General features: G+C 39.5%; 1 protein-coding gene across 2 annotated transcripts; it reads left to right on the top strand.

Annotated features, from left to right (window-relative positions):
- The first annotated feature begins 122 nt into the window (after window positions 1-122).
- On the top strand, window positions 123-27,116 carry arhgdig (Rho GDP dissociation inhibitor (GDI) gamma). Of its 2 annotated transcripts, none has more exons than XM_010729124.3 (6): window positions 123-783; window positions 12,400-12,570; window positions 14,002-14,085; window positions 21,148-21,224; window positions 24,262-24,325; window positions 24,562-27,116. In XM_010729124.3, the coding sequence occupies exons 1-6, from the start codon at window positions 711-713 to the stop codon at window positions 24,756-24,758; spliced, it is 666 nt and encodes a 221-aa protein (XP_010727426.1). In that variant the 5' UTR covers window positions 123-710; the 3' UTR covers window positions 24,759-27,116. The 2 variants fall into 2 exon arrangements, with proteins under 2 accessions (XP_010727426.1, XP_019113880.2); XM_019258335.2 differs by lacking the exon at window positions 123-783 and adding an exon at window positions 6,641-7,691.
- Window positions 27,117-27,769: the final 653 nt, after the last annotated feature.

The raw sequence follows: 27,769 nt of genomic DNA, 5'->3' as shown, positions 1-27,769 counted from the left end.
GGAAGGAAGGCAGGGAGGGGAGAGGAGGGGAGGGGTTTGCTGCCTGTCCGCGAATCGATAGCCAGCGTCTGAGTACCACACACACATACACACACACACACACACACACACACACACACACACACATGCTGCTGCAGACACTCTACCGGCTAAACCAACGTCTGCCTGCCACTGTTCACTCCCAGCATCCTCTCTGCTGCATGCAAGTTAGCAGACACTTAGCTGTTTTAGCATTTAGATTTCTTCCCTTCTTGCTCTAGTTTACAAAAGAGAAGAAGAAGGAGGAGGAGAAGAGGAGGAAGAGTAGAAAGCCGGCTGCTTCTTGTGTCTGCTGCCTCTCCCTCACCCACCCCTCCCTCCATCCTCTCTCTCTCTCTCTCTCTGTCTCTTGCTCACACACATCCCCATCACATCCACACCCACACCCAAGGATACCCTCCCTGCCTCTCTTTTCTCCCTCACGCCAAACCTTTTCCTCAACCCCCTTCAACCCCTCACAACTACATTTTTTCTCCCCACATTTCCTCCACGGAGGAGATGCACATCTGACCAACCCTTTTTCTTTCCAATCCAAGACTTTTTGTGGATGCTCTCCTCTTTAATCCCTCCCTGCTCTGATACTTTGTCACTACCTGTGGAGGTTCCCCGGTTCTGTGGTTCTTCTTCTGCCAGCCGTCGCACAGGGTGCAGCCCCCGCAGAGAGAGGCACCATGCTGGGAGTGGACGTGTGTGAGTTTGGGGGTCAGGTGCTGGAGCTGCTGTGGCTAACTGTGTGCTACAGAGGTGAGGCAATGGAGGGTGTGTGTGTGTGTGTGTGTGTGTGTGTGTGTGTGTGTGTGTGTGCTCTAGTAAATCAGTATAACTTCACTGATCCAAGTTATTACACTGTGCATGAATTATCTATTTTATGGTGTTTGTTTAACGGATTCATTAAATTATAATTGTGTGTGCGTGTGTGCCATATGTCTCTGCCCTGGCGTGTGTGGACATTTTTATGTCTAACATGAAAGGCTGCCAAGACAAGCTAAAGGTGGCAAATCAATAGCTATTGATCACATCCTACACTCTCTCCTGTGTGTGTGTGTGTGTGCCTGTGTTCATCTGTGCATGTGTGCTGCCGGCTTTTGTAATTATGTTTCTGCTCACACACACACACACACACACACACACACACACACACACACGCAAAAGGGAGTGTGACCATGAGGAATGCTGGCAGAGGAGGGAGTGTGTGTGATGACACAGCGTATGCAAAAGTCAAATGATGTTACCATTGTCTTGTTACTTCTAACTGTATTTTTATTTATTTTTTTGCTTGTATTTGCAACATATTTGCAATGCACGGCAGCTCACTCCCTCTCTGTTTGTGTGTGTGTGTTCACACTGCAGTAATGCTGTTACAGATGGTGGAACGGTCCTGGGGTTTCCCCTCACACAGGTGTGTGTATAAAGAGTGTGTGTTTGGTGAGATAAAGAGAAAAAAGGTGAAGTAATTGGAAAAGAAAGACACAGAAACAGAGAGGAAAGAGGCAGGACAACCACAAAGAGTGCAAAGCGAAGAAAATGAGAAGCTCTTGGAAGTGAAATTTGATTTAAGATCTGAGCTGGCTGTGAATAATCTATTCCATTAACTCGATGAATTTCAAATAGCAATTTGAATTGATCGCTCTGCTCCAGTCTGGATCCACCAACCGTAGATCTTCATGTCACAGCTTTTCAGTCTGCTTCTGCTGCTCATTTATTTCTTCAGTCCCTAAAGTTCAGTTCACTTTCGAAGCACTGAATCACTCCAAATATGTCATTACAAAAAAATATATATTTTGAGTGCTGTTTTTGCATTTATTTATTTTTTTTTGTCAGAAACAAAATAAGAAAACAGCTTCAAGCGAGGACAAACTGTACACAGGGAATCTGTACAGGTTTCTGTGGATATGACACATCGAATCTTGTCAAAAACACTTGGCTGAGATTGAATTTCGAAAAAACGAGGAGGAGAAGATTTTTGATAGGTACGTGGGAGGTGACTGAGTGGAAGATGAACGCTGAGAGTAGGGGAGCAAAAAAATGACGGAGGAAGGGAGGTAAAGAGGTTTTGAGAAGAGGAGGAGGTGAAGTTATAAGGAGAGGAGGAGGAGGTGGAGGGATAAGATAAGTGGAAATGGTTGGAAGAAGTAGGTGTAAGATGAGAAAGAGGAGATGGGGGATAAGGAAGAAAGGAGGAGGGGGTAAACATAAAAGAAACAAAGGGAAGTGTTGGTGGTTGAGATCGACATGTTCTGTCAGCAGCTGTTTCCAGGAAAGAAGAGGAGAGCAGCTCAGGATGTTTCACAGGAAAGTGTGTGTTTGTGTGTGTGGTGGTGGTGGAAGAGAGTGGGTGAGTGGGTGAGGCCCATGTGGCAGAACGCTCTTCATGAGCTATCAATCAGCAAACACCAGCGCAAGGCAGCAAGGCAGCAAGGCAGCGAGCAGCGAGCGTTCAAACGAGCTAATTGAAATCCTTTTTCTCTCCTCCTTTTTCTGCATTTTCTAACTCATCATCACTCCCTTCCTCTCTAATCTCCTCCTTAGTCTGTCATTTTTTTTATGCTTCCTCACTTCCCTCACTTTTACACCTTCCTCTTTTTGTCTTCACTTCCCTCTTTTTGTCTTCCTCCCACTGTCAGATTAAATAACCTCCATACTTCACTCTCTAATCCTCTCCTCCCTTCCCTCCTCTTTACCTTAAGCTCCCTTTTTTTTACCTACTTACTGCAATTCAGGTCTACTCACGAACACACACTCGCTGTCAGCTTGTCAGATGTGTTTAAGAAACTGTACAGTATCTGCTTCTCACATCATCCCTCCTCCTCCTCCTCCGTGTCTGTCTGTCCCAGTAGTGACAAATGAGGTTGTACGGGAGAGCAGACACATACGAGACCAATCAAGTCACTCAATTAGGCAACCTGCTGTCTCAACAAGGCTGATGGAGCAGCTGAGGACATATTACTGTATGCGTGTGAAGGAGAAAATTCACAAGGGAGGAGGTTGATTAAAGGGGTGGATGTTTTAAGAGATGATGTCATTGCTTTATATTCAGGCTAATGTACAGGGGTTTGTGGGAAAGGGATGTTAAAGGTCACTACAAAACTGAAATAATAAATCAACAATATGATTAGATAAATAAAGAACAAAACAAAAACTAATATCCTTATCTAAGAATATAAACATGTTGTAGCTACAAATGTCAGTAGGAATTTAAATGATGTTTTCCCAATTCCGGACTTTGTTTCACTTCGGCTCTTGATTAAATCTGCAACAGCTAGCTGGTCAATCGGTTCTGAGGTTTCCAACAGAACAGACAGTTAAGAAAACCCTCACAACAGCTTTCTCACCCATAACACAAAATGCAGGTACAGAGAATAAAGTTAAAGCAGCTATATGCATCAAAGCACGGTAATTTGCACAATGTGCTTCCAAAAGAACTGTTAAATAAATACTTATATGTGACTTGAGCGTAATAGCACTGTTGTATGGACAATATGGCCTGTACATGTGTATTTGTTATGATCATATCATTTATGATCAAAAACTAGCAACTAGCTAATATTACTTACTGATCCAATAGTAAGCTCAGCTCAGCGTCTGTCTTTCAGCCTTTTATTTCATCAAGCTCTCGCCAACAACTAAACGTCAGTCCCAGATTTACTCTTGTCCGGTGGCTTTTTGCTCACTCTCTAATTTTCTCTTCTTAGCTTCCTTCGTCAAAATTTTTTGCCTCTGTCATTATGTCCAGAGCAGCTGCTGAGCCTGGTTACACTGCCCGCTTCACCAGCTCCTGTTCTGGCACAACGTCAGCATTGATTGTTCCTGTTATCCTGGAGAGATGGAGAGCCTACTTTTTAGTTTTGGCCAGTATTAAATATTGGTACAGCATATGGATCATGCATTTTAACACATTTAAATCTTAGCTGACAAAGCTGAATCATACCTTAATTACTGCTGACAAGTGTAACATCACAAGTACAGCATATTTAATAGTGAAAGCATCAGTGACACTTCAGAAGCTGCAGTGACAGTCTCAGTCATGAGACGTTCCCAGCAGCTGGTATCATCTGTTTGTCAAATCAGCCTTTCATCAACAAGGAAACATTAGAAATGAGAATCAAACCGTTTCATGGATATCCTGACAAAGTGTTACGAGCGTCTCTGGTGTTGACAGGGTGTATGCAGGCTTACATGAAAATTTTGAAGGTGACAAATCGATTCAGGCTATGTTGTGGCAGAAAAGGCCACGCACTGACAGCCGCCTCGGAGATGGAAGTGAACCCTGCTCACATGGCATGCTGTAATGCTGTTATGTTGATCATTCTTCCTTGACTGCCCTTTCCCTTCATTGTAATGCTGTTATTGGCTTTGCACAAGCCTGAAAGATTTCTTTTCATCTTCCGCTGTGTGTCCTTTAGTATACGTGTGTGTGTTTCAGTGTCCCAGAGGTCTCGTTATAGTATTAGAACAGAGCAGTGACAGCGAGCCTCAAAGGACTATAAAAAACAGCAAATCAACGCTTATGGCACACACACACTCACAAACACACATAGTGAGAAAGTGTTTTCCTGACACAGTGAACAGTTATCTGGGTTAAAGAGGGAAAGAGGAGGCAGACAGGAAGCAAATATTAAAACAGAGGAGGCCGTTGAGACAAAGGGAGATCAGTTTTACTTCGATTATCTCAGATGAAATTAAACATTTCTTGTTTAGTTTGTGAGATAATGTCCCACTTAAGATGCAGTATTCTCAATAAATGTCAGAACAAATGTTTTACTTCCATTTTCATCTCCGACGCAATGAACAGAATTGCACACACCTAAACAATGCACCTAAAGGGAATTAAGCTTTAAAATTAGATAAGAAGATCGATACCACTCCAATATCTGCAGCCAGTTAGCTTAGCTTAGCATAAAGACTGGAAACAGCTGGGAACAGCTAGCCTGGCTCTGCCTGAAGGTAACAAAATCTGCCTTAGTTGAATAAAGATAAGATAGTGAGAAGTCAGATCTTGTTTGTTAATTCAGTTTTTAAAAAGTCAATTTGTGGAACTATTTCTTGGCTCCGAGCTGTTGCTGGGCAACCAGCAGAAACTGCAGGAAGCTACCGCCACAAACAGCCACATGCAACATTTGTTATGTCATTTTTTTTAAAATGAACTAGATAAATAAGATGAAATGTGTTACTGAGTGAGTTTTTGTCACATTTGGACATAGCCAGGCTGTTTCCAGTCTTTCTAAACTAAGCTAACCATAAGTTTGTATTTACCATACAAACATGACAGTATCTTACTTTTCTCATCTAATTCTTGGCCAAAAAAAATTCAAAAGATTTAGAAATGAATAAACTGCTGGCCACACAATAAAACTGGACCAACTTAAAAATATTTTGTAGATATATTTTTGTCAGTTATCCATTACAGTTGATTTATTTAACAATCGAAATTTCTTTTTTGATATCCACAAAACTATTACATTTACAATGAGATCTTTCTTCAAAATTTTAGTTTGTCTTTGTTACAGTATGTTACTGTAAAGAATTTCACCAAACTTGCAAAGTGTATCCAGGTTCAGTCACATTCTGGATACAGACATTTGTGAAAGGCTCTTGTCAACAAAGAGCTAATAGAAGAACATGTTCAGTCTGTGTGTGTGTGTGTGTGTGTGTGTGTTTGATGTCTCATGTGAGCAGTCCTCTTTGAATCCTTCTTCCCCTAAGTCCTTCCCTAACCACTTTTCCTTGACCTCGACAGAAAACGTCACGAACGGAAAGATGTGAAGAATTCATAAGGAGTTTGGAGAAGACGACCGACTGCATTACACGTTATTATGCGACGGCGAATGTTATTGACGTGTCCTGTGGTAAAACTACAAAATCCAGAAGATGGACTACAAAACGCGCATCTGAGATACTTACTAGATACTCCCCGTGCGCTCTTACCATGTAGTGTAATGCAGGAAATATAAACGTGGAAAACCCGGAGAAAAACATGACTTCATTATCAACGTCAGAATTCAGATAATAAATGAATGAATGTCCATCTGTCACAGAAGTCAGGTGAAGTGTTTGTTACGCTGGTATGGTCGCTCACCCTCCTGTCCACTCATATAGAAACATATGTGCAGGTTATGGCAAAGATATATGATTAATCAGCAAAGGTAACTTCGTGATGATCACGCTGGATGTCGCACTTACAAACAGTTCTTAATGTCAACAACATGATCAAAGTGTTTACATCACGTCAACACGTTCATATTCTCTGCTGCACACTGTTTAAATACATTAATGTTTTCTTTTTTTAATGTCTGGTTGTGAAGACTAAATGGTGCGCCGATTTTCTTTTTTTTTCTTTTTTTTTTGTCGCTGCCGCAAGGAATTGCGACTAATTGCGGCATTACATCCTTTGCCTTCTTAAAGGAGATAATAAAGGAAGCATTGAAGCTCCTTTCCTCAACTCCTTTCCTTAACAGATAGACAGCGCTCAGCTCTTATGCTACATTAATACTTCCGGGTCATTTCACTCAGGTAGGAAGGTTCCTACAAAATTTCACTATTCGACCGCAGCCAAGGATTTGCAGAGAAAACGCTGTTATTTCCCCGTATTTTTCGGACTATAAGTCGCACCTTTTTCATGGTTTGGCCTGGGATTTATACTCAGGTGCGTCTTATATATTAAAATATTTACGGTAATTTCACATGCTCGTTCAGCCACGAGGGGGGGCGCTCTAGGCTCGCGTGCCAGTATCTGCTACTCCTATTAATCCACTGAAAGACAACTGAAACAGACGGAGCACAAATGACTGCAAAAAGAAAGTCATACTCTGCAGATTACAAGCTGCAGGTGGTGAAATATGCAACCCAACACGGTAACCGAGCAGCAGCGAGACAGTTTGGAGTGAGTGAGACACTTGCGAGGAGCTGGCGAAAAGCGGAGGACACTTTGAGTGCAATGAAGAAAACAAAAAAAGCGAATCGCGGGCTAAAACCTAGATGGCCACAGCTGGAGGAACGACTTCACAGATGGGTGCTTGAACAACGTGCTGCCGGGAGACGCTTGAAGACGGAGCACTTACGTCTGCACGCCCAGGTGGTTGCCAAGGCGATGGATATAAAAGACTTTGCGGGAGGACCTTCGTGGTGTTACCGCTTCATGCAACGCAACCACGTCTCTATGAAAGCACAGACAGCGATGTCCCCAAAACTGCCAGCAGACAAGGGCGACAGTTTTAGTAAGTTTGTTGAAAAGAGAAAGTCATACTCTGCAGATTACAAGCTGCAGATAGTGAAATATGCAGCCCAACACGGTAACCGAGCAGCAGGGAGAAAGTTTGGAGTGAGCGAGAAACTTGCGAGGTACTGGCGAAAAGCGGAGGACACTTTAAGTGCAATGAAGAAAACAAAAAAAGCGAATCGCGGGCTAAAACCTAGATGGCCACAGCTGGAGGAACGACTTCACAGATGGGTGCTTGAACAACGTGCTTCCGGGAGAGGCTTGAAGACGGAGCAGTTACGTCTGCACGCCCAGGTGGTTGCCAAGGCGATGCATATTAAAGACTTTGCGGGAGGATATTCATGGTGTTACCGCTTCATGCAACGCAACCACCTCTCAGAGACAGTGATGTCCCCAAAACTGCCAGCAGACTCCCAAGACAAGGGCGACAGTTTCAGTGAGTTTGTTGAAAATCATATTATTAACATGGACGAGGTCCCCCTCACGTTTGACATCCCCATTCCCTGGATTTTATAAAATACACCCCCCCCCCCCAAAAAATGTGATTTATAGTCCAGCGCGACTTATATATGTTTATTTCTGCTTCATTATGCATTTTTTTGGCTGGTGCGGATTATACTACAGAGCGATTTACGGTAATATTGCAATTAAGCAGCTTCAAAAAACACACACACACATTCACACACAAGGACACTTCAGCTGGACTCAGGGCAACCAGAAGACATTAAAAGAACACACTACTTAAAAGAACAGTTTGGTTGTTCATTTAATGTCTAAAAGAACAACAACAACAAAAAAACAAAAGAAAACAACTAATAATTTTGAGTTATTATCCACAAAATAATGTTACAGAGTTTGAATATAAAAGGTACACATTGATGGATTTACCATTAAAATTTCAGAAATAACTGTATTAGTTTTTTTCAAAGGTGATGTGTCTTGAAAGTATCTTTAGTCCCCAGTAGCATCACCCTTTAGACACACGTCTCTTCTCGGTTTTCTTTTGTGTTTAAAAAAAAAAAAAGAAAAAAAAGTGCTGATTTACACTTGTAGTGCATATTTTATAGCAGGCGTGTGTGTAATGATGCAGAAGATGCTTTCAAAGCTACTGGGGTAATGAGGCAGTTTTACGGGCATCAAAGAAAATCCACCAGTTAATATCACATCACAGATGGGTGGGGGGGTGAACAGACCACACACACGTCCACACATGTACAAGAACAAACACACATGCACACACACACACACACACACACACACACACACACACACACACACACACACACACTTCTGGCTTTTTGCTAGTGTTATCTTGTTTCTAACACCATGACTCACACAATATGGAGGGTTTTAGCCCTGCATGTTTAAGGCTTAATTATTCTCTCATCTCCTCTTCCTTTGGTAACTGATATTAAAAAGCAAAGATTTTAGAAAAACATCTCTAAGGTCAGTCCGCTCTCATAAATCTTTTTAAATTAATAATTTTAAAAAAGTACTTAGGTGCTTCATTGATGTTATCATCAGTGTTGTATTCAAGGCCACCTAAACTGAGACTGAACTCTTTAGGGTTTAGGAAGTCAAATATTATTACAGAATATTTGGTTGAGATCTTCTCGCAGACAACCACAGCTTCTTCTCAGTGTCCATCATATCAGATAAATTAGTACAGGCTCTGTAAATTATGTTAAAACAAACGAGAAATCTTTTCTGAGGTTGAAAGGCTTATACTACCGCACACTACAACTTTAAAAGAAATCCATATTAAAACACAAAGACAGTGTCTTTGTGCCCCGAACCCTGCCTTTTCAAATAAATGTTAATTGATAGGCTTTCTGTGACAGGTCAGCAGTCTTGAGATCAAAGAGGAGCTCTCAGATGTCACAGAGGAAACTTGTTTTAATAGCAGCTCAGAAACGCGCTTTAACGCAGCGATGTGTGTACATGTGTGCACATGCACGCTCCTGTGGAGGCAGGCTGCAGAGTTTGATATGTAAATAAAGCTAGGTGAATTATTTATGAAGTCATGTACCATATCTGACATTTTGCAGAGTTTATGGTGTGTGCAGAAGGGAGAAAAAGAAATCTGAATGAGACCTTTGTGTTAATATTTCAAACCAGCTGTGATCTATCTTTCAATAAGCCAATATTTGATCTTTTTTTTACCTTTCAGTGTTGTGCCAAACTTCTGTGTCTATTCTCTGTTCTATATAAAATATGCAAATTCAAAACGTTTGGTTAATTTATGGCTTTTCACATTATAGGATCGTTAATATCAATATCAATATTTATTGTTCTAAACAACATTTAGAAGGTCTCTTTAAATGTGAAAGAAACGTGTGTTCATTTGCTGACCACCTTGGTAGTTGGTAGTAGGGTTTCCGATATAGATGGGACAAATGGATAAATAATGTGCGTGGAGGCACTTAAATATGTATATTTTTTCCATCAACTGTCCGGCTATCATCCAGCAATTTATTTAGATTTAAAGGATAAAATCTTTAAAGGTCCTTTAAAGGCACCTTGCAGTGGGGTTGCTGATTGCAATCCCCTTCCCTCACTCCCTCCTTCCTAGTATGGAAGAAAAACTGCACTAGCCCTGAAGGTGTGACAAACAAGAAAGGTGCATCTAGAGCCAGTGTTAGTTTGTCTGTTCTGAGCTTCTGTAGAAACATGGTGGTTCAACATGGCTGTTGGTGTAAAAAGTTTATTCAAAGGTAAAAAACTGGTGGTTATACGCAGGTGATTTTCATGGCTAATGAAAACATAGCCATGTACTGTAACCGTCAACTGTGACATATTATATTCATTTTATATCATTTTCTGTGTGTCATCCCACACAGAATATGATATAAATTGTCATCCCCAGAAAGTCATTAGCTATAGTGCTCCATGATGGTAGATTAGCTTTATCTCATATGACGAAACTTTACTATATTATAAAAACAATCTGTGCACTTTGGCTAAATATTGATTTAAGGAAAACTACAACCAAGGGATTTTAACATCCAAGAACACTGTTCCTTTAAAAATAGATCTATTGATATGAATGTATGTGTGTGTGTGTGTGTGTGTGTGTGTGTGTGTGTGTGTGTGTGTGTGTGTGTGTGTATGTGTGTGCAGGATGTATTAAAACTGATATGCCACGGATCTCTCTTGTTGCAAGTAAAAATAAAATGCTCCACTGTGTATATTCAGTCATATAAAACAGATCCACAGCAAAGGTGATGTCACTGCAAGGGGAGTTGAAAGGGTTGCCATGGTGACGGGCGAAGGCAGCCGTGTTTGGTCATGACTGGGTGGGGTGCTGCTACAAACACACAGATGAGTGCATGGGTGTGTGTGTGTGTGTGTGTGTGTGTGTGTGTTGACACTTGTCATTGCTGCATGTCTCAGTTTAATGTGTTTGATTTCCACTAATGTTCACAGAATCTGTAACGCTGTGTGACTGCGCATTTATATGTGTTTGGTGGGTATGTTTGTGACTACAGTGTGTGTCTGTGTGTGTGGGCATTTGTGTACTCTCTGTGTCATCCAATTACCTCTACACATAGCTGATGTACACTGAGCTGTCTCATTATGAACAGTAAAAACAGAACCAGAGGCTATTACACAAACCTGTTAGAGCACAGTAAATAGACATCCAGAGCGCACTTCGTGTCTGTGTTATCCAGATAATTGGAGTCTAGAGGTATGCATTGTGCATTCGTGTTGGCAGCCATGTAATTTTTTATTGTAGGAAATGATCTGTGTGTGTGTGTAGTCATGGGTGTTGTTCTTGTGTAAGTCAGTAAGGAAAGAACAAGTTTGTGCCTCTCATTTGAACCATATAATGATAAAATATGTAATCCTTTTTTAAAAAAAGGACTTGTGAGCACATTTTTTCATCGCAGTACAAATACACAAACAAGCATGAATGTAAATACTTGAAAGATGAGACCTTGATGCTTCATTATTGAGGAAATGGATCAAATTTGACATCAAGTCTACTTTTATTGTGGTCAAAGTTACATTATTTCCAATGTTACGCTTGTAATGAAGTCACCCACATCACCACAACTCTAACAAAAATAAATGCTGACATGACGGCTGCTTTGATGGATTACCTGCTATGTAAAGCAAATTTTAAAAGTTCCAATTTTTATATCACCATGATAATGCCTAATAACAACTTTGTCAGTGTGCACAGTGGTGCATCTTGGTAAATAAGTTTCAGTTTCAGTATAAAAGTTTCACCTTCATTGTGATATAAATTCAAAATGTCAAAACTGTCACCGTGTTCTGCTAACATCATGACAGTTTTGCAGAAATGCTTGTTTTGTTAGTTTACCTAAAACTGCTGTGTTTTCATCACTGCCGTCAGCTGTGGCTTTGTCTGACCAAATCCCTCCAGTTATTGTAACTATTCCAGTTTGCAAGTATTCACTCTCTGGAGGTGCGCATGAGGTAGAAATGCTAAAATGAAATTTCAGCTTGCAGAACACATTATCGAATGTCTGTAAACTCAATATTGAATCAAAATCCCTGATGAAATCAAACCCCGGATGGCTGGAGCTGCCCTACATAGAGTAATATACATCTTATCCCAGACAGTAAAGCAATCTTGCCTGTGCTGGTTGAGTTTCAGTCGCTGAAATATAACAGAAATATTTACTCCAGTTGGTCTCTACTACAAATGTTAGTTGCCTTTTCCTTCTTTGCTTTTTTCCAGTTTACTGTCAGAGAAAGGTCACATTTGATTATTTTAGTTTTAGTAACTTATATATAAGTAACTTTTTAACCATGTACAACAATTAAAACTAATAAACACCAACAGTATACAGTAATATAGAGCATGTTTTTGTCAAATGGGATACAGTGTCAGCGCTTTAGTCCTACTTTATTCCTCTTCCTCCTCTATCCGTATTTCAATCAATGTGGTAGCATCTTATGTGAAATCTATAGTTCAGAGATTCCCAACCAGGAGGGTATATGGAAGGCAGTAGCTTAAATAATTAAAAAACAAAAACAACACAATTTTCTAAAACTACTGTCAGTTGTTTATGACACACACCTACCTAAATGCAGCCTGATATACTGTAACCGTCAACTGTGACATGTAAAAGTATCCCTTTTAATGATCTTCTCCATCCTCTCCTTTCTGGAAGGTCTAATGGCTGATAAGAAGCATTTGCAAATCGAAGAGGAAGAGGACGAGAGAAACCTGAACTACAAACCTCCAGTCCAGAAGTCTTTGGAGGAGATTCAGGAACTGGACAAAGATGACGAGAGCCTGGTCAAGTACAAGCAGACCCTGCTGGGGCAGGTACTTAGGGCAGGTGTGTGTATTCATTGTTTACCTGACTTGATAGAAGAGCTGGTGATTCACTCTGGTACCTACTGTTACTGCAGCTTTAATAATACCATACACTCAATATAACGACTTGGTGCATAGTTCCACATAGTCATCAACTTCTGATCAAACACACACACATATATACACGCACACACTGAAACAGATCTGCTTGCCTCAGCATCTCTAATCCAGCAGCCGGGCCATGACAGCTGATATCAGTAGAATAGCTCTGACTCCTCCGCTGCTGAAAGTCAACACCACCGCATCTACATCTTAGTAACATTGAATTCGGTGGAAAAGGCTGTAAGGAGAGAAAGGAAACACAGAGAGGACTTTATTGTTACACAGAGGCCATTTATCTTTTGTCCATGCTGAATACTGATGTCAGTCCACAATGCTGGTTTTCTTCCACAATTACTGAAGTGTTTACAGACTGTTTTTAACATATACACGCTAAAACTACATCTTATTTTCAGCAGTAGTATTGTGGGCTTATTCTTTTTAGCCATTGTAGTTCTGCTGGTCAGTCCTCCACTGAAATAACCTCTTACATTTGTACCAACAGTCACAGTTCAGAGGATGAATCCTAATGACTTCCTAATGACCACCATACAACTTAAATTTGTGTTTCTGGGTAAAATGTCTCAACAACTACTCAGTGGATTACCTTGTAACTTAGTACAGACATTTGTTCAGTTTTAGTTTGCCCAATAATTTGATTTATGACCAAATGCCAGCAAAACTAATTACCATAATGCTCAGTTGCAGTTTGTGTTTAGTGCTGATTAGCTAGGCTTAAATAAACTAAACATTTTAAAAGTACTGATACAAAGCCACTAGTGTGACTGCACACTGTAGACTAGCAGTGTAGTTGCTAATTTCAACCTCCTCGCCTGCAAAACACAGAAAAGACCCAATAGAGAGGCAGTTTTTAGTTTATCCATTCAGGGCTACTGTAGAAACATGGCGGAGTTCGCTATAGAAAAGGACCCACAATGTCTGTAAATATAAAAGGGTCATTCTAAGGTAACAAAAACACAATAATTGTTATTTTCAAGTGATTATGCTCCAATGAAAACATAGTTATGCAAATTATATTCCACCTCTGCCATTTTCTCTTAGTAGACCACCCTAAATTTGACACACTGGACCTTTAATCACTAAATAGTTCTGATCACCACAAAACCTCCTGGTAAATCATAAGCGAGTCGTTCCACCTGCTTCAAGTCTTTATGATAAGCTAAGCTAATTATCTCCTGGCTCCCTAAAGGACGGATATGAGCGTGCTATTCTATCTAACTCTGCAAGAAGGCAAATGAAGGAATTTTCCAAAATTTCAAACTATTTTAGCAAATAAATATATAAATGAGTAAATGAATAAATACTGTAATAACCTCATCTTTTTCCTTTCCAGACCTCTCGGTGCCAAATGTCCAGGTGACCAGGATGACCCTGCTTTGTGACGAAGCACCTGGACCATTGACCATGGACCTGACAGGTACGCTTGCCTTTCATCACTCTATCACTCTTCTGTTTATTCTTCTCTATCCAGAATTACGTTGCTCCTGTAAACCCAGGCTAGCTGTGGATGTGGTGTGGTGCTGCTACACCCTTGCTTCCTGTATGGTGACACAAATCACTGGCATGCCCTGGAGCAAGGCATCTTACCCCAGCTGTGCTGCATTTTATGTGCAGAAAGACTGCAGTGGGTGTGTTCATGCTTAAGAAGGAGGAGAGACAGCTAAATGTTTGCTTAGTGGGCAGTATTGACATCTTCCCCTGGGTGCAGGAGAAAGCGACATACAGGGAAGGGGAGTTAGGAGGCTGTAACTTTGTGTGTGTGTGTCTGCAGTGCATGGTAATCAGGTGGGTGCAAAGAGATTATGTCACTCCCTACAGGAGACAAAGTTGAGGAAAGGATCGATCTATGTGTGTGTGTGGGTTCACCTATCATTGACTTGTGCGTCAGGGTGTGTCTGATAAGAAGGACTACAGTTCCTGTAACTGATTTCACTGCATGCAGGACTTGCTATGATTTTTCCACCAGAGGATTTCCCTGCCGATCACATACATATGCCCATTCACACAGAAAAAGACACAATCGCATACTGCTAATAGGAAAGGTCACCTGGTTGCTAGGCGATACTAACTTTGTACTATGCAGTGTCCTCTGATTCAAACACACAGAGAGTGAGAGAGAGAGAGAGAGAGACTATCCGGCAGGCTTTAATGTGCATGTTTCTGTGCGTAATGGAAGATCTGCTGAATTGCATGAAATGGGAAGAGCACGCTGGTTCTTCCACACCAGACAGATCTAATGCTTCCCAGATCTGATCTCAATCATAGATGATGGAGGAAAAGAAAGGCGGATGGAAAATCAATTGAGTAATCTGGGTTTGGACTTGGGCACTACACATTTTTAACAAAAAGATTATATTACAAACTGGGGGAGTTTAAAGGGGCACTCCGCTGATTACAAACATGAAATTCATTTTTCTCCTCACATCATATGATGTCATTAGTGATGTCATTACGGTTATCGACTGGGCCTTGAGACATAAAACCTTTTAAAGCAACTTTTCTACCATGAAACAGATTTTCAATCATGTTGATGTTACACTGACTTGTAATGAGGCGAATGGTGTCTCTGTCATTCATACGTCTGTTTCTGTACTCTGTAACTTTGTGCTCCGAGTCAGGAGAAGAACACAAGGCTTTACAGCCCTAGGTCCCACAGCTCCAACTATTTCACTGATTCTGGTGAAACTGGATTAGTTGTAAGGAAGAGGTTGGTTTAGGTGTTTGTGCTTTGAGGTACTGTAACACAGTTAATCTCTAGCCTGTTTCACAAAATTTGCAATCACTACTTCTCACTTTTAATTACTTGTCATCCATGCATATGTACATGCATGCATTGCGATAGGCCTCACAAATGTATCTGCTTTTTGTGAACAGTGACCTTTTATGAAACTGGCCCCTGATGATTATATTGAAAATTAAAAGTTTTGTAAATTTGTGCTTGCTTTTTGCACCAACAGGCAGACAAAACGCCTTCAGTCCATTATAGAAAATGCTCTGTTACGTAGCGTGTATGAAGTGTTCATCTCATGTACCTGGAAAATCTTGCTAAAAAACCTAAAAAACTAGTCCTTATCCCACTTTTTCCCTTGGAAGCTGTTCAAATGAAGATTAGGTTTAAGATGGATGAATGTGTGTGTTCGTGTCGCAGAGGTAAAGGGAGAAGGAGAAGTTGCTGAATGCTGTGTGAGAGAAAAAGATCTTTAATCATTAATCTGAGTAAGCGGCGGTGTAATAATCGGTCCTGCTAGTGTATCATGTTGCAGTCAGATAGCCGAGCCGGCACCAGACTGGATGTGAAATGGACTTTCCGTCGGTGGCTGAACGCATTAGAGACCTCATTATACACTATAAGCTGTTACCAAAGCAGCACAGTGCTCTAAGTGATGCTGAGCATTTACTACTCTGCATGCTGTGGTATACTGGCCATCTGGCATACAAATCCTGGTGGGCCGCAGCATCGGTGTGCCATCAAGCAAAGTTTTGACTGGCCGTCCGGGGTGCACATGAGAGCATGTTGCCTCACTGTCGACATATAGGCTCTGAATTTCAGGGTGATATACACTGTACTATATGTTTGCTTGACACGATGAGAGTGCAGACGAGAAAGGAGACACAGCTGTGCGCTTGACTGGTTGTCCAATCAGAGACCTTTAACTCCTCTCAGGTTGTTTGGATCGTGTCTCAACCTGTACTTCTCGGTTCACAACTGCTCCTCATGAACTCAAGAGGTGAACTCATCATCGAACCTCTGAGTCTCTGTCAGCACAGACAACAACAGGATAGGTGGTGCTCGGAGCCTTTGCTTTGTGATCCACTACAAAAGAGTTTATAATATATTGTTTCTTATGTCCAATTAAGCATTTACATCTATGTTTACTGAATTGGGTCACAGTAAAACAGCAATGCAAGACATCCCATAAGTAATTATGCCATTTTGTTCATATAAACTAATGTAACTTCAGATTCAGACTACACAATATCAGTCCGATAATAGCTTGACCTGTCAGATGTAGAGTGTTGGGTCAGATAAACCTTTTTGACATGAAATAGGGTAAACACAAGTGTTACCAATGATACTAATTAAGGTTCTGTTCCATTTAGTGTAGCAGTGAACCAACATGCACCACAGCAGCACCATGACTCTGTTTGTATTGTATTTGTATTGTATTTCAAGTTCAGTTTAATTGTTTTGTTGCTCATAAATGTATAATCATTACTTGGGTTATTTTTGTAGTTTTGTCCCTATATGTCCCCTTTAAATCCATCACAGACCAACTAAAATCAAAACTGACTTACTGTACTGCTAAACTGACTTGTTTACATCACATATGATCAACACAGTCTACCATGCTTCCCTTAACAAGTGCACATGTTGTTATGTTTTCATATACAAGGCAATTCTTGGGTTTCTTCCATCCTATCTATGTACTTATACCTCTTATTAGTCTGATGGTCAGGGGCTTTTATATGTTCATATGTCTGTACAGAAATTGGGAAGAGGCTGTTTGGAAACTCTGCACCCTCAGACTGGAACGCATTACACAAAGTTATATATAGTTTTAAAGACCTGGAGACAGAATCTGGGTGTTGCTTAAACTGATCATTGGATTCACAGCTTATACTAAACTTCTATTTTTTGCGGATGTTATGGTTTTAATACTGTCTGTTTTGTTTTGTGTCTGTTTTAATTAGCGTGTTCGTAGTTTGTTTGCTGCTACCTGTCTTGGCCAGGACTTTTTAATCTCAGTGAGACCTTTCCTGGTTAATAAAACAAAACAACATGTCTGACTGCTTCATTTTCTGTCTCACATGATATTTGCTCTTTCTCATTTCGAATTCTTCACTTAATCTTTGCTTCAGATATCATTCAGTATATCGCTGCCTTTTTATCAGGGCTGCTCCTGCACTGTGACTTCACTTTTAGATTTATTCTTGCTCTCAAGAAATTACAGTATCTTTGTCATCTCAGTTGTTGTTTGTGTTTGGATCAATGGCCTGAAGGTTGATGCATTGATACATGAAAAATAGTTTGTTTTCTCAGGCTGAGCTGACAGCACAAAAGCAACTTTTAATGTTCTTCTGTGTCTCGCTGGATACAGCACTACGACTGCCAGAGGTATAGATTTATTGCCTAATGGGGCCACCCATGCAAAACACACATAGTGTAAGCACAATACTGTGACCTAGTTTGGTTAGAAGTTAGAAGTGTATGTTCACATCAAATTTTAAGGGGATTATAACATTTTTACGATAAAACTTGCAGCTCTGAAATGATCATTTCCACACTTTATCTTATTCTTGAGGCATATTCTTTGTCTCAGTTGATAACACTCTGCACAACCATATTTCCATGTTATAAGGCATAATGCAACACTTTGGTCTCTGATATATGGTGTGTCACATACTGTACTATGTGGCCTGCTGCCAGACTGCAAACAATATTCTATCCTATGACTTTTCAGCCCTCCAATGCCCTAAACGTAACCACTGGCTTTGTTAAACTTTCATGTTTTTCAGTGTTCAGGGTTGTTCTGCTGAGCATGCATGCTTTTACACATTTACTCAGCCACACACATTCATCCCACATTTATTATGTGTTGTGGTTCTAATGATATCAGTAATATGTGACCACTTTAAAAAGGTGCTAGTCTAAATTTCCTTGGAACCATTCTTTTGATGACAGACTAATCTCCGGTAAAGGTTGTCTCCTATAAACGTATTGCACAAGTGTCATGCAGCTAATTGACTTATGTCTAATTGCTCCACTGAAGCAGCACCATTGAAGGTTCTTAACAGCTTCCCAGTTGACATGAAATCAGACGTATCATTTGACTGCCATGTTTGATGCTATATTCTGGTGTAGAAATACCCAAACCTCTTGCGTTTTAAAATTGTATATGTAAGAAACTCTCATCAATGACTAAAATTCAGTCCCAGATTTACTCTTGTCTGCAGCCTTCTTGCTCAGTCACCTCTTCTTTTCCTCTGTCAGTGCCACTTTCGTTCTTTTCGCCTGTCATTATGTCCTTAGAGGAATCTGAGCCCGGTTAGATTGCCTGCTTGCCCAAGATTTTAAGATTTCAGTGTCAACTACTGGCAAGGTTATTTGAGTAATAATAATGCTCATCTGATATCCATTTGTTTTAAATAAAATAAACCCAACAATACTGTGCCTATTCCTGCTATTTTGTTCTATATGGCACTTTATGTTAAGTTATGAAGTCACAGATTTGACAGTAAATGTCTACTGGTACCTGATGCAGAGGCTACAAAAAAAGGACAAAAAAATCACACATTTGTATTTTTTAGCATGTGCATAGATCATAAAGTAAATAGGCAGTGTAACAGGCATTTTTTATTCCCTACTATGTTCTGCCCTTTATCAGGAGATATAATCAGTAAATCATTTGTGGTGCAGGCTTCAGCTGTTTGTTCAATGTGTGGGTCTCTCTGCACGTGTGCATCCTTGCATGAAGACATATTGCGTGTAGGTGTGTGTGTGCATGAGGGGAACAGGTAGACAGCTCTCCACACTGACCTATTTTCTCAGTCAGACGCTCCCAGGGGAGTTCAGTATCTTTTCTCTTTTTGTCTCCTGAGACGAGAGGAGAGGGTAGAGGAGTCAGAGTTTTTCACCACAGTTCACGTAGAGATAGACTGAATTAAATGAGACTGAGACAAAGAAAAGAAAAAGTGTCAGACACAGAGGAACAGCTTCATTAGCTCGATAACATGCATTTTTTGATTTTATCTAATGGGGATTTTAAAGTGTTTCATGTGAATTAACACTTCCAAACCACAGGACGACATGAAGATTCTCAGTGAAAGTGAAATCATGAGTTTTTATCAAGCTGTTTCTTGGAGGCTTTTACTCAAAGTGTCCCACAAGTGCATATATTTTTAATATGGGTGACACCAGTGGGAATCAAATCTCCATCCCTGTACTGTGCTCTGTGTGTGCGTGTGTGTGTGTGTGTGTGTTATCTGTAGGTCACTTCCTTTCTTTGCTTGTCTGTCTTCTTCCACACATCACAGCTGTCTGTTTTTATTCCTCTATCTCTCCTTCATCTCCTCTCCTCTCTTCCTCTGTTTCTCTCTCTCTCCATTAGGAGGCACTCAGGACTGATGGTCGGGTTTAAATTGAGATATAAAGTGATTAGGCAGTGGATGCATTTCTGATTGCAATGTGCTTTTACAATGGTCCAGGATGTTTCCCCCCTCCTTTCAATTTCAATATGAACCCATTCAACCCCACAGCGCAACAAAGACAATTTCATTGTACAAAAGTTCTGGTTTTACCAGTAATACTAAATAACCAGTATGTTGTTGTCCTGGGGCATGAAGGCTGCATTTAAGTATGACTTCTTATTTTGCCGAAACATGAGAAAATTATTTATCATTTTAGCTCTATTTATCATATCATACACCACTAAGCAAACATGCATGTGTGACTGTAAACTTAAGAAGTACCAATGGGTGCCAAGATCAACAAACTTTCATGTTATATTCTATATTATACAAGAGTTTCTACCACATAGTTTCAGTGCACAAGAGTTGTTCAATGAGTGCATGCATCACTCCACTTCACCGGTGTTCTAACGGCTGTTGCATTAATGTTACATTAATGATCGTCATCTTAGATCGTAACAATCATTGCACCACAAAGATGAACATATTTCTACAATTAGTTTAAGAACACACACAAGGGGCAATCATTTACTGCTGTTAGATACACAACCATTAATCAAAGCAATAACTAACAGTCAATGTCAAACAACCTTGTCATACTTAACAGTTACCTAATGTTTCTGTAATGTTGACAACATGTTAAAAAATATTAGCAGTTTGGAATAAACAAAAGTTGAAACAATCTCCCTTCGAGAAACATGACATTTAAACAATTCATTACGTGTCCGTAAAATATATCGCTCTAGAAACACGAGATAAAGGACGTCGTATGTCGACAGTCTTATTGTTGTATAAACGCTATACCCAAGGTCGTGCTGTTATACTGAATGTAAGCACATCTGTGATAAAATGTCTGTTAACTACTACTGAATCACGAGCTGATATTTAGTACAACAGCACTTCTGTGATACTGCTCAATTTGAAGTTGTTAACCATGTGACTTTTTTTCTCATTGGTGACACAATTCCTTTTTTGTACATGTATTTTGTTATTGTTTGTTTTGGCCATCTGTGTTACTTTTTTGTCATTCTGTTCTGTTTTATATCCATTTCAACTGAAGCTCAACGTGTCACTTTTATTGACCATTTGTTTAGAAATTCAATACATAAATTTGTAAAATGTTAAAATGATTCATTAACTGCTAAAAGCAATAAAAGACAAATTTTCAAAGGCTCACTTGGGGGGTGTAAATCAGCAGCAGAGGTCATACAGTGAGTCATTTTGAGATGTTGTAGCAGGTGATGTCATAGATGTTGACCAATGAGTGATGCTATTGTTGTTGTTTGTGCAGGAGACCTGCAAGCTCTAAAGGAGAAGAGCCTCGCCTTAAAGGAAGGAGTGACATACAGACTAAAGATAGACTACAAGGTAAGATGGATAGATGCAGTCGCAGATGTATATTAAGGATAGAGAGATTTACTGTGCATTACATCATGGATATATTCATCTGTATGCGTATGGATGTAATAAACAAACAGATGATCAGATATTTACTGTAAGTGATAAACAGGAGAGAGAGAGAGAGAGAGACCATGCTGAGTAAGCCACCATGTCCTTTACAACCACAAACAAGGCCATTATCATATTTAATGAGTCTTTTCAGTTTCATTTTGTTATGCTGGGAAGTATTAATGCTCGATAAGCAACTTTGTCAGCAATCTATTTTCGCAAGTCTGACAAATCATTATTTTTTAGATTTCTTAATTTAGTCTTTGATTTGAGTTGCAACATGGCTCTGGGGATGTGAGACTGTCAGTCTGTCAGTCCTCGTCTTTGGTCCAGATTGAATGGCTCAACAACAAGTGGATGGATTTACATGAAAATATTTAGCTATAAATGGTACGCAAAGGAGGAATCCTAGTGACTTTGGTGATGCTTCCACTCATCCTTTGAAGGATATCAAAATCTACGAATGGACTGGCACAAACTTTTGTGGAAATGTTCATAACCCTCAGAGGATGAATCCTCACGATCCCCTAAACGTTTCTTGAGCTGCTGCACGAGGTTCACATTTCATTGATTTGCCTGAACAGCTATTGGATGGATTGCCATGAAATTTCATTCATGTTTCCTTTAGGACAAACAAAAACACACCTTTTGCGGCATCATCAGGTCAAAATCGTAATTCCAATCTTTTGGCTTAAGCGCTAATTAGCAAATGTTAGAATGCCAACACACTAAACTAAAATGTGTTAGTCTCAAAGAGCCATTAGCATTTTTTGTTTTAAAAATAGTGTACAAATCAAACAATGAGGACTGGATTGGTACCACCGTTATTCCTGTTTGTTTCAGTGCTTAATTTTTGCTCATCAACTCACCAAAATGGTCCACTGATTGAGAAAGTTACACTAATTTTGTTGTAAGAGCCCCAAAGCCCTCCCATTAAAACCCAAAACACCTAAATTGTTCTCTCTAATGCATTTTTCTCAGCTCCTCTATAAATGTCTGACTTTCTCTGTCCTTCCCTTGCTTCATCTCTCTTCTCCTCTCCTTGCCTGACCTTCATTTGTTACCCTCCCCACTTTCTCACAGACATTTGTCATAAAATAAACCACCCAATGTAAACACAGAGCAGTATTGACCTCTACATCCACTATAAATAAATCCAGAGTGTGGATGATGAAATATTTTTTAAAGGAAATGCAGAGCAGGATGTTTATTGGACAATGATCACATTAAGAATTATTAAGTAGTTTTATATTCCTCCAGTTAGCCACAAGAGTAAGAAAAATGTGCCAACCAACAATATTGACCCATAAATGCAAGATACATCACTACTTGACTCACAGTTATACAAGAGAGGTAATTTGAGGAAAGGCCCAAATGAAGATGCCACAGGAGGCAGAGTTTGTGCAGTCCAAAAATGATTTAATCACACAAAACTTACGGGGAGGCGAATCTGATATGGTTAAAAAAAAATCCAAAAGAAAAGGCAAGGTTCAGAAAAGAAAAGATCCCAAAGCACAAGGACAAAACACAGGGATGAACCTTTGACACACCGTAAGACAACAAAAAAACACTGAAACCAAGAAGCTCACAGACACAACTAAAGGCAAGATAACAAGACACAGGTGAAACTGATCCATGCAGAACAGACAATCAAAATGCGTGGAAACAGCAGGAAACAAAGTTACAGACACAGGGAGAGGGGAAACCAAACAACAAACCTAAAAGCAAGACAACTGGCTGATTTGTAATGATTTAGCAGTGTTTATAGGTGATTTTATCCTGAAGAACTGTACTTGATTTAGTATTGTTTCTACAGTTTCTTCATCATAACTCTAAAATTCAGGGTAACTTCTGCAAAACACTCAGCAACTGGTTGAATATGAGATCAATAATTGTCTCCTTGTGAGAGTGATTCGGATTGTGGGACATTTATCTGCAGAGAGTATTTTATCAATAACTTCATAACATAACAAAAACTTCAATCAAATATGACAGTTTTTGTTAAAATGAAGAAATAAGGTCATTGTGTGTGTGTGTGTGTGTGTGTGTGTGTCTGGGAAGGGGTGGTAGACTAGAGGCAATAGTCCCCTTGAGAGGAAGATGTGCAGAGAATGACCAAACAGCCCAGTGATTGACTTTGCTCTGCTGTGAGGACACCTGCTGGACAAACATCTTCACTGCTGTCTTTAAATGAAGTTTACCCAGATCACACAAGCTCATTAGTCTGAATGTGCGTTTCATGTTCTTGTAAGTGCGGAACACAGTGTTTAATCCCATGTATTTCACTCTGGATAGACTGTTACCTGCAACTGAAATTTTGCATTTAATGGGTACTCCACAGATTTTACACATAGAATCATTATCAGCTGAAGAAGGGGTTTTGAAACAGTCCACTGCTTTTGAAGCTTGATCTATACAAGATACTTGACGTCAGGATATCTCCTTCACTTTTAACCTTTCTATTTCATATCTGTCTCTTGTGAATACCCCATCTTTACTTTAGGATGCCTTTGTACAAGACTGTAAACATGTTTATTTCTGCTGTGAAGTTGGACATTTTAATATAGGGGCTCATGGAGATTTACTCATTTTTGCAGCCAGCCTTAAGTGCCTGCTTGAGGAACTATATTTTTTGGTACTTTGCATGTTCTTGTCCTGTCTGTGTCAGTTTCCTCCTGGTCCTCCCAGAGGCAAACACCCAAACACATGCATGTCAATAAATTGGACACTGTTTTAAATTAAATTGTTTTTTTCTGTCCATAAGAGTGTGCTGCAATAGACTAGTAAGCCAACCATTCATTCCAAGTGTGCTGAAAAAAAGCTGAACAGTATAAAGTGAGTGTAGGAAATGGATGGATAGCTGTGGTCATAGAGAAATGAAGAACCACATAACCAGTTGATAAACTCATGTAGTGCCAATCAATCAAAGATTTGATGAAACTTTGTGTGTCTGCAGGTGAACAGAGAAATCGTTGCTGGCTTGAGGTACCATCATGTGATCAACATAAAAGGAGTACACAGTAAGTTCAATTCAGCGACTGTATGACAACTATACCTTGTTAAGACTATATGCCAGTCAACTTTTCTAGTTTTCTCAATGATGATGATCATTAAGTGACATTTTAAGGTTGGCTCAAGACTTCTTACAGGTCCCTGTGGAGCCAAAAAAGGCTTCATTGTTCCCCTATAAAAATTTCACTTTTAGCACTTTGATAAAAATTCTGTTTACTTGAGTCTATTTTGTATCTTCCTGCAGTTGGCAAGGTATCATACATGGTGGGAAGTTATGCCCCAAAGGCAGAGGAATATGAGTTTGTATTCCCGGATGATGAGGCACCCAAAGGCTTGATGTCACGTGGCTCCTATGGGATCCGTTCTCGCTTCACCGATGACGACAAGAATGTCTACTTGGACTGGGAGTGGAAGCTCGATGTCAAGAAGGACTGGGATTAACACAATGCTCTTCTTTCAGTCCTATTCTTCACCACCCTCTTTCCCTTCCCTCTCTTTAGTCAACCTCCACTTCGTCCTGTGAGAGCAGCCTTGCAATGGCCTGAGACAGGAGGCTCTACTTCTCCTTCTCCTCTTCTTCCTCCTTATTCTCCTCTTCTACCTTTTTCTTCCTCGTCTGTTTAACGCTGTTCTCCTGAGTCACAGGGACTTTTAGAAAAGAGAGTCCCCTCCTCTTTCTGCCTTCTGTCCCTGCCCTGTTTTCTTTTCCTCTTCTACATCCCATCCATCCAGAGCTGTCTACATGATGAAGCTTTGGTCCTGACAAGTCCCCCCCTTTTTTGTTTCAGCTTCCTTTCTGCCACCCTTCCTTCTCATCCTTTCATGTATCCCTGCCTTCATAAAGCAGCAGTGGAGGGTTAAAGGAAGTCAGTTTGAGGCACAAAAAGGGAAATACAATATATACAATGCATAATTACAAACCATCAATCTGTCAGAGTTTTCCAAAGAGAAGAGATGAAATATGTAAATACAGACTGCATTAGGATGTTCAACAGGAATTCAGACGTCAGAACGTTTGTTAAAAAGTCAAAGAGAGTTGAGAGATGGGCGCAGAGAGGAGCGACATGAGGCAATGATACTGTGTCAGATGAAAAGGACAGGTGTATGCCGGTGTTTTGAAAACAAAGGGAAGTTAGTTAATGTGATTTTGCTGATTTTTCCTGCTCACCAACGTGGTCAACAGATGGCGCTGTGGCAGAAGCTGTAGATGGGTTTTCATCCACCTGTTGTTATGCACAAAAAATTTAAATGCTGAAAATTTAAACTTTGTTTTTATGCTAGGCTGAGGTGGAAAAGTTAAAAGCAAAATGCAACAATGTGAGCTAGAAAGACGGAACACACAGTCTGAACACACAAATGTAACTTATAATTACACTTTACAATGATATCTCCATCCCGAGTAAACATCCATAAATCCACTTAGAAAAAGAGGGTCAGGTTCCTCAATAAATTCAAAACATGCATGAGAATCATCCTGGGGTTATTTTTTAACAGTGCCAATTTGCTGAAATTGAAACAGAAATACTCAAAATGTTGTGTAGTGGGTTTAAGTTGTAGATGAGTTGGATACATTGATATATTTTTTTTAGGCTTTCTCCTCCTTTCTGTCACATCTTTCTTGTTCATGTAACTGTATGTTCAGTTAGGTTCCATTTCATTAGTTACAACATATCTATATCCATATCTATCCCAAGTCATAGGGTTTTGATTGATTATTTTGTTGACTGATTGAGGGAAGGAGTACAATAAAATTATTTGAAGGAAGAATTTTTTTTCTATCATGTTTTCTCTTACTTTAATATCATATTAATTATATTGCATAATGATTTTCTGCTTTTTAATTGCAGTAAACAAATCAAACAACAAATACTTTTTGAAATCACACACGTAGAAAAAACAGAACAGTATACATCATCATCTCCACAGTAAGAAAATGATGTTTTAGAATTTAAAAAATAGCTCTGATCGTCCAAATACTGTCTTTACAAACTGTTAATAAACTGTGATGATGAAAATATCAATCACCTCTTCTCACATGCACAAGCTCTTTAGCTTGTGTTTTATCAGATTTAGACATGGTGTATTTTAACATTGAAGTTTGCTTTCAAAGCACCAGTTTTCTCGAGTCTTTGTGGAGCAGACCAATTAAAGACTGTAACCGAACTGTGCATATTGTAGAAAGAGATGCATGTATGTCCTTTAGGATTTGATACTATTCACTCAGTAAGAAAAGAACAAAATTATCCCTTTCTAAACCTCTTTCGTGTACCAAGAACACAAGATGTGAATAAAATTCTGCTTTGAACATTAATGAAACATTTTCAGATGGTAGCTGAAAGATGGAGTACTGTCTGAGGAGTATACCAAGGATGAATTAATTCTCCTTAAAAAATATGAAGTATCATTATTGTGTTTAAGTCTTTGGATATGATATTGTCATTGTTGCTGAACATATTGAACATTGAAATACCATTTGAAATCGTTGTGATCTAAGACTAACTGTAAATGTTGGCTTGTTGGGTGTTGCATGGTTTAGCAAGATTCTCTCTTCCTTTTTTACGACTTTATTGTAAAATTTAATGTGATTAAAAAAAAAAGATACAATGACGCAATATCCAGATGTCAATGGTTGCCATATACTGCAGATACAGTATTTACAGGGATATTTTTAAAGGCACAGATACCTGGAAACATTTGTCAGTGTCTAATGCTCCAGCCTGTAACGATCAAGTGCTGCATCCCCAAATATTGGTGTCAAATCTAGTATCCTGTATCTTTTAATAAAGGCCATTCAAACAACGAGTGAGATGTCTCTTTCTGAATAGTTTGCCTGCATGGATACACGGCTATAGTTTAACATTTTAGGGAATATGCCTATTCAGTAAATAAGACAAAATCGTATTTTCTTATTACCCCAGTCTACCCACTTAAGAGATCAATGTTTTTATTCCAATTACAAAATTTCAGTCCTATTAAAATACTGTGATAGTACTATGACTTGTAACAAAGCCAAATGTAAGTTACTCTCACTGTCTTGAATTCATGGAAAGAAACAAGCAAACAGGGCAGAAGAGAGCTGAAAAAACATTTAATATCTGTTTAATATTATACATTACACAAACACCATATCGTAGTAGTTTTAAAACAATACCAAGACATTTGGGGAAATGCGCTTATTTGTGAGTTAGATGAGAAGATTGACGCTGCATACTTTTAAATCTCTCCATTATTTAATGAAAGACATCTCAGTTAGTTAGCTCAGCTAGTAACACATTGTATCTGGTTTGTTTAATCTGTTTAAAGGGTGGAGAAATTATAAGTTGTGGATATGTGTTAATTACCGATCCGTAGAGGTGCTGGTAGGTGGTTTTTGTTCCTCCTGTTTATGCTTAACTAACTGTGTGTGCTCCAGTATCATTTTTATCTTTAAAACAAATTTAGACAATCAGACA

This window comes from Larimichthys crocea, chromosome XII (assembly GCF_000972845.2).
Source record: "Larimichthys crocea isolate SSNF chromosome XII, L_crocea_2.0, whole genome shotgun sequence".
Lineage (NCBI taxonomy): Eukaryota > Metazoa > Chordata > Actinopteri > Sciaenidae > Larimichthys > Larimichthys crocea.
This window is presented reverse-complemented; position numbering and strand designations above follow the sequence as displayed.

Excerpts from the sequence above, each read along its gene's own strand:
- arhgdig (XM_019258335.2), top strand. The coding sequence starts at position 6,821 with ATGACTGCAAAAAGAAAGTCATACTCTGCAGATTACAAGCTGCAGGTG. Across the intron at positions 7,692-12,399 it reads AGACAAGGGCGACAGTTTCA|GTCTAATGGCTGATAAGAAG; the intron begins GTGAGTTTGTTG and ends CCTTTCTGGAAG. Across the intron at positions 12,571-14,001 it reads GGGGCAGGTACTTAGGGCAG|ACCTCTCGGTGCCAAATGTC; the intron begins GTGTGTGTATTC and ends TTTCCTTTCCAG.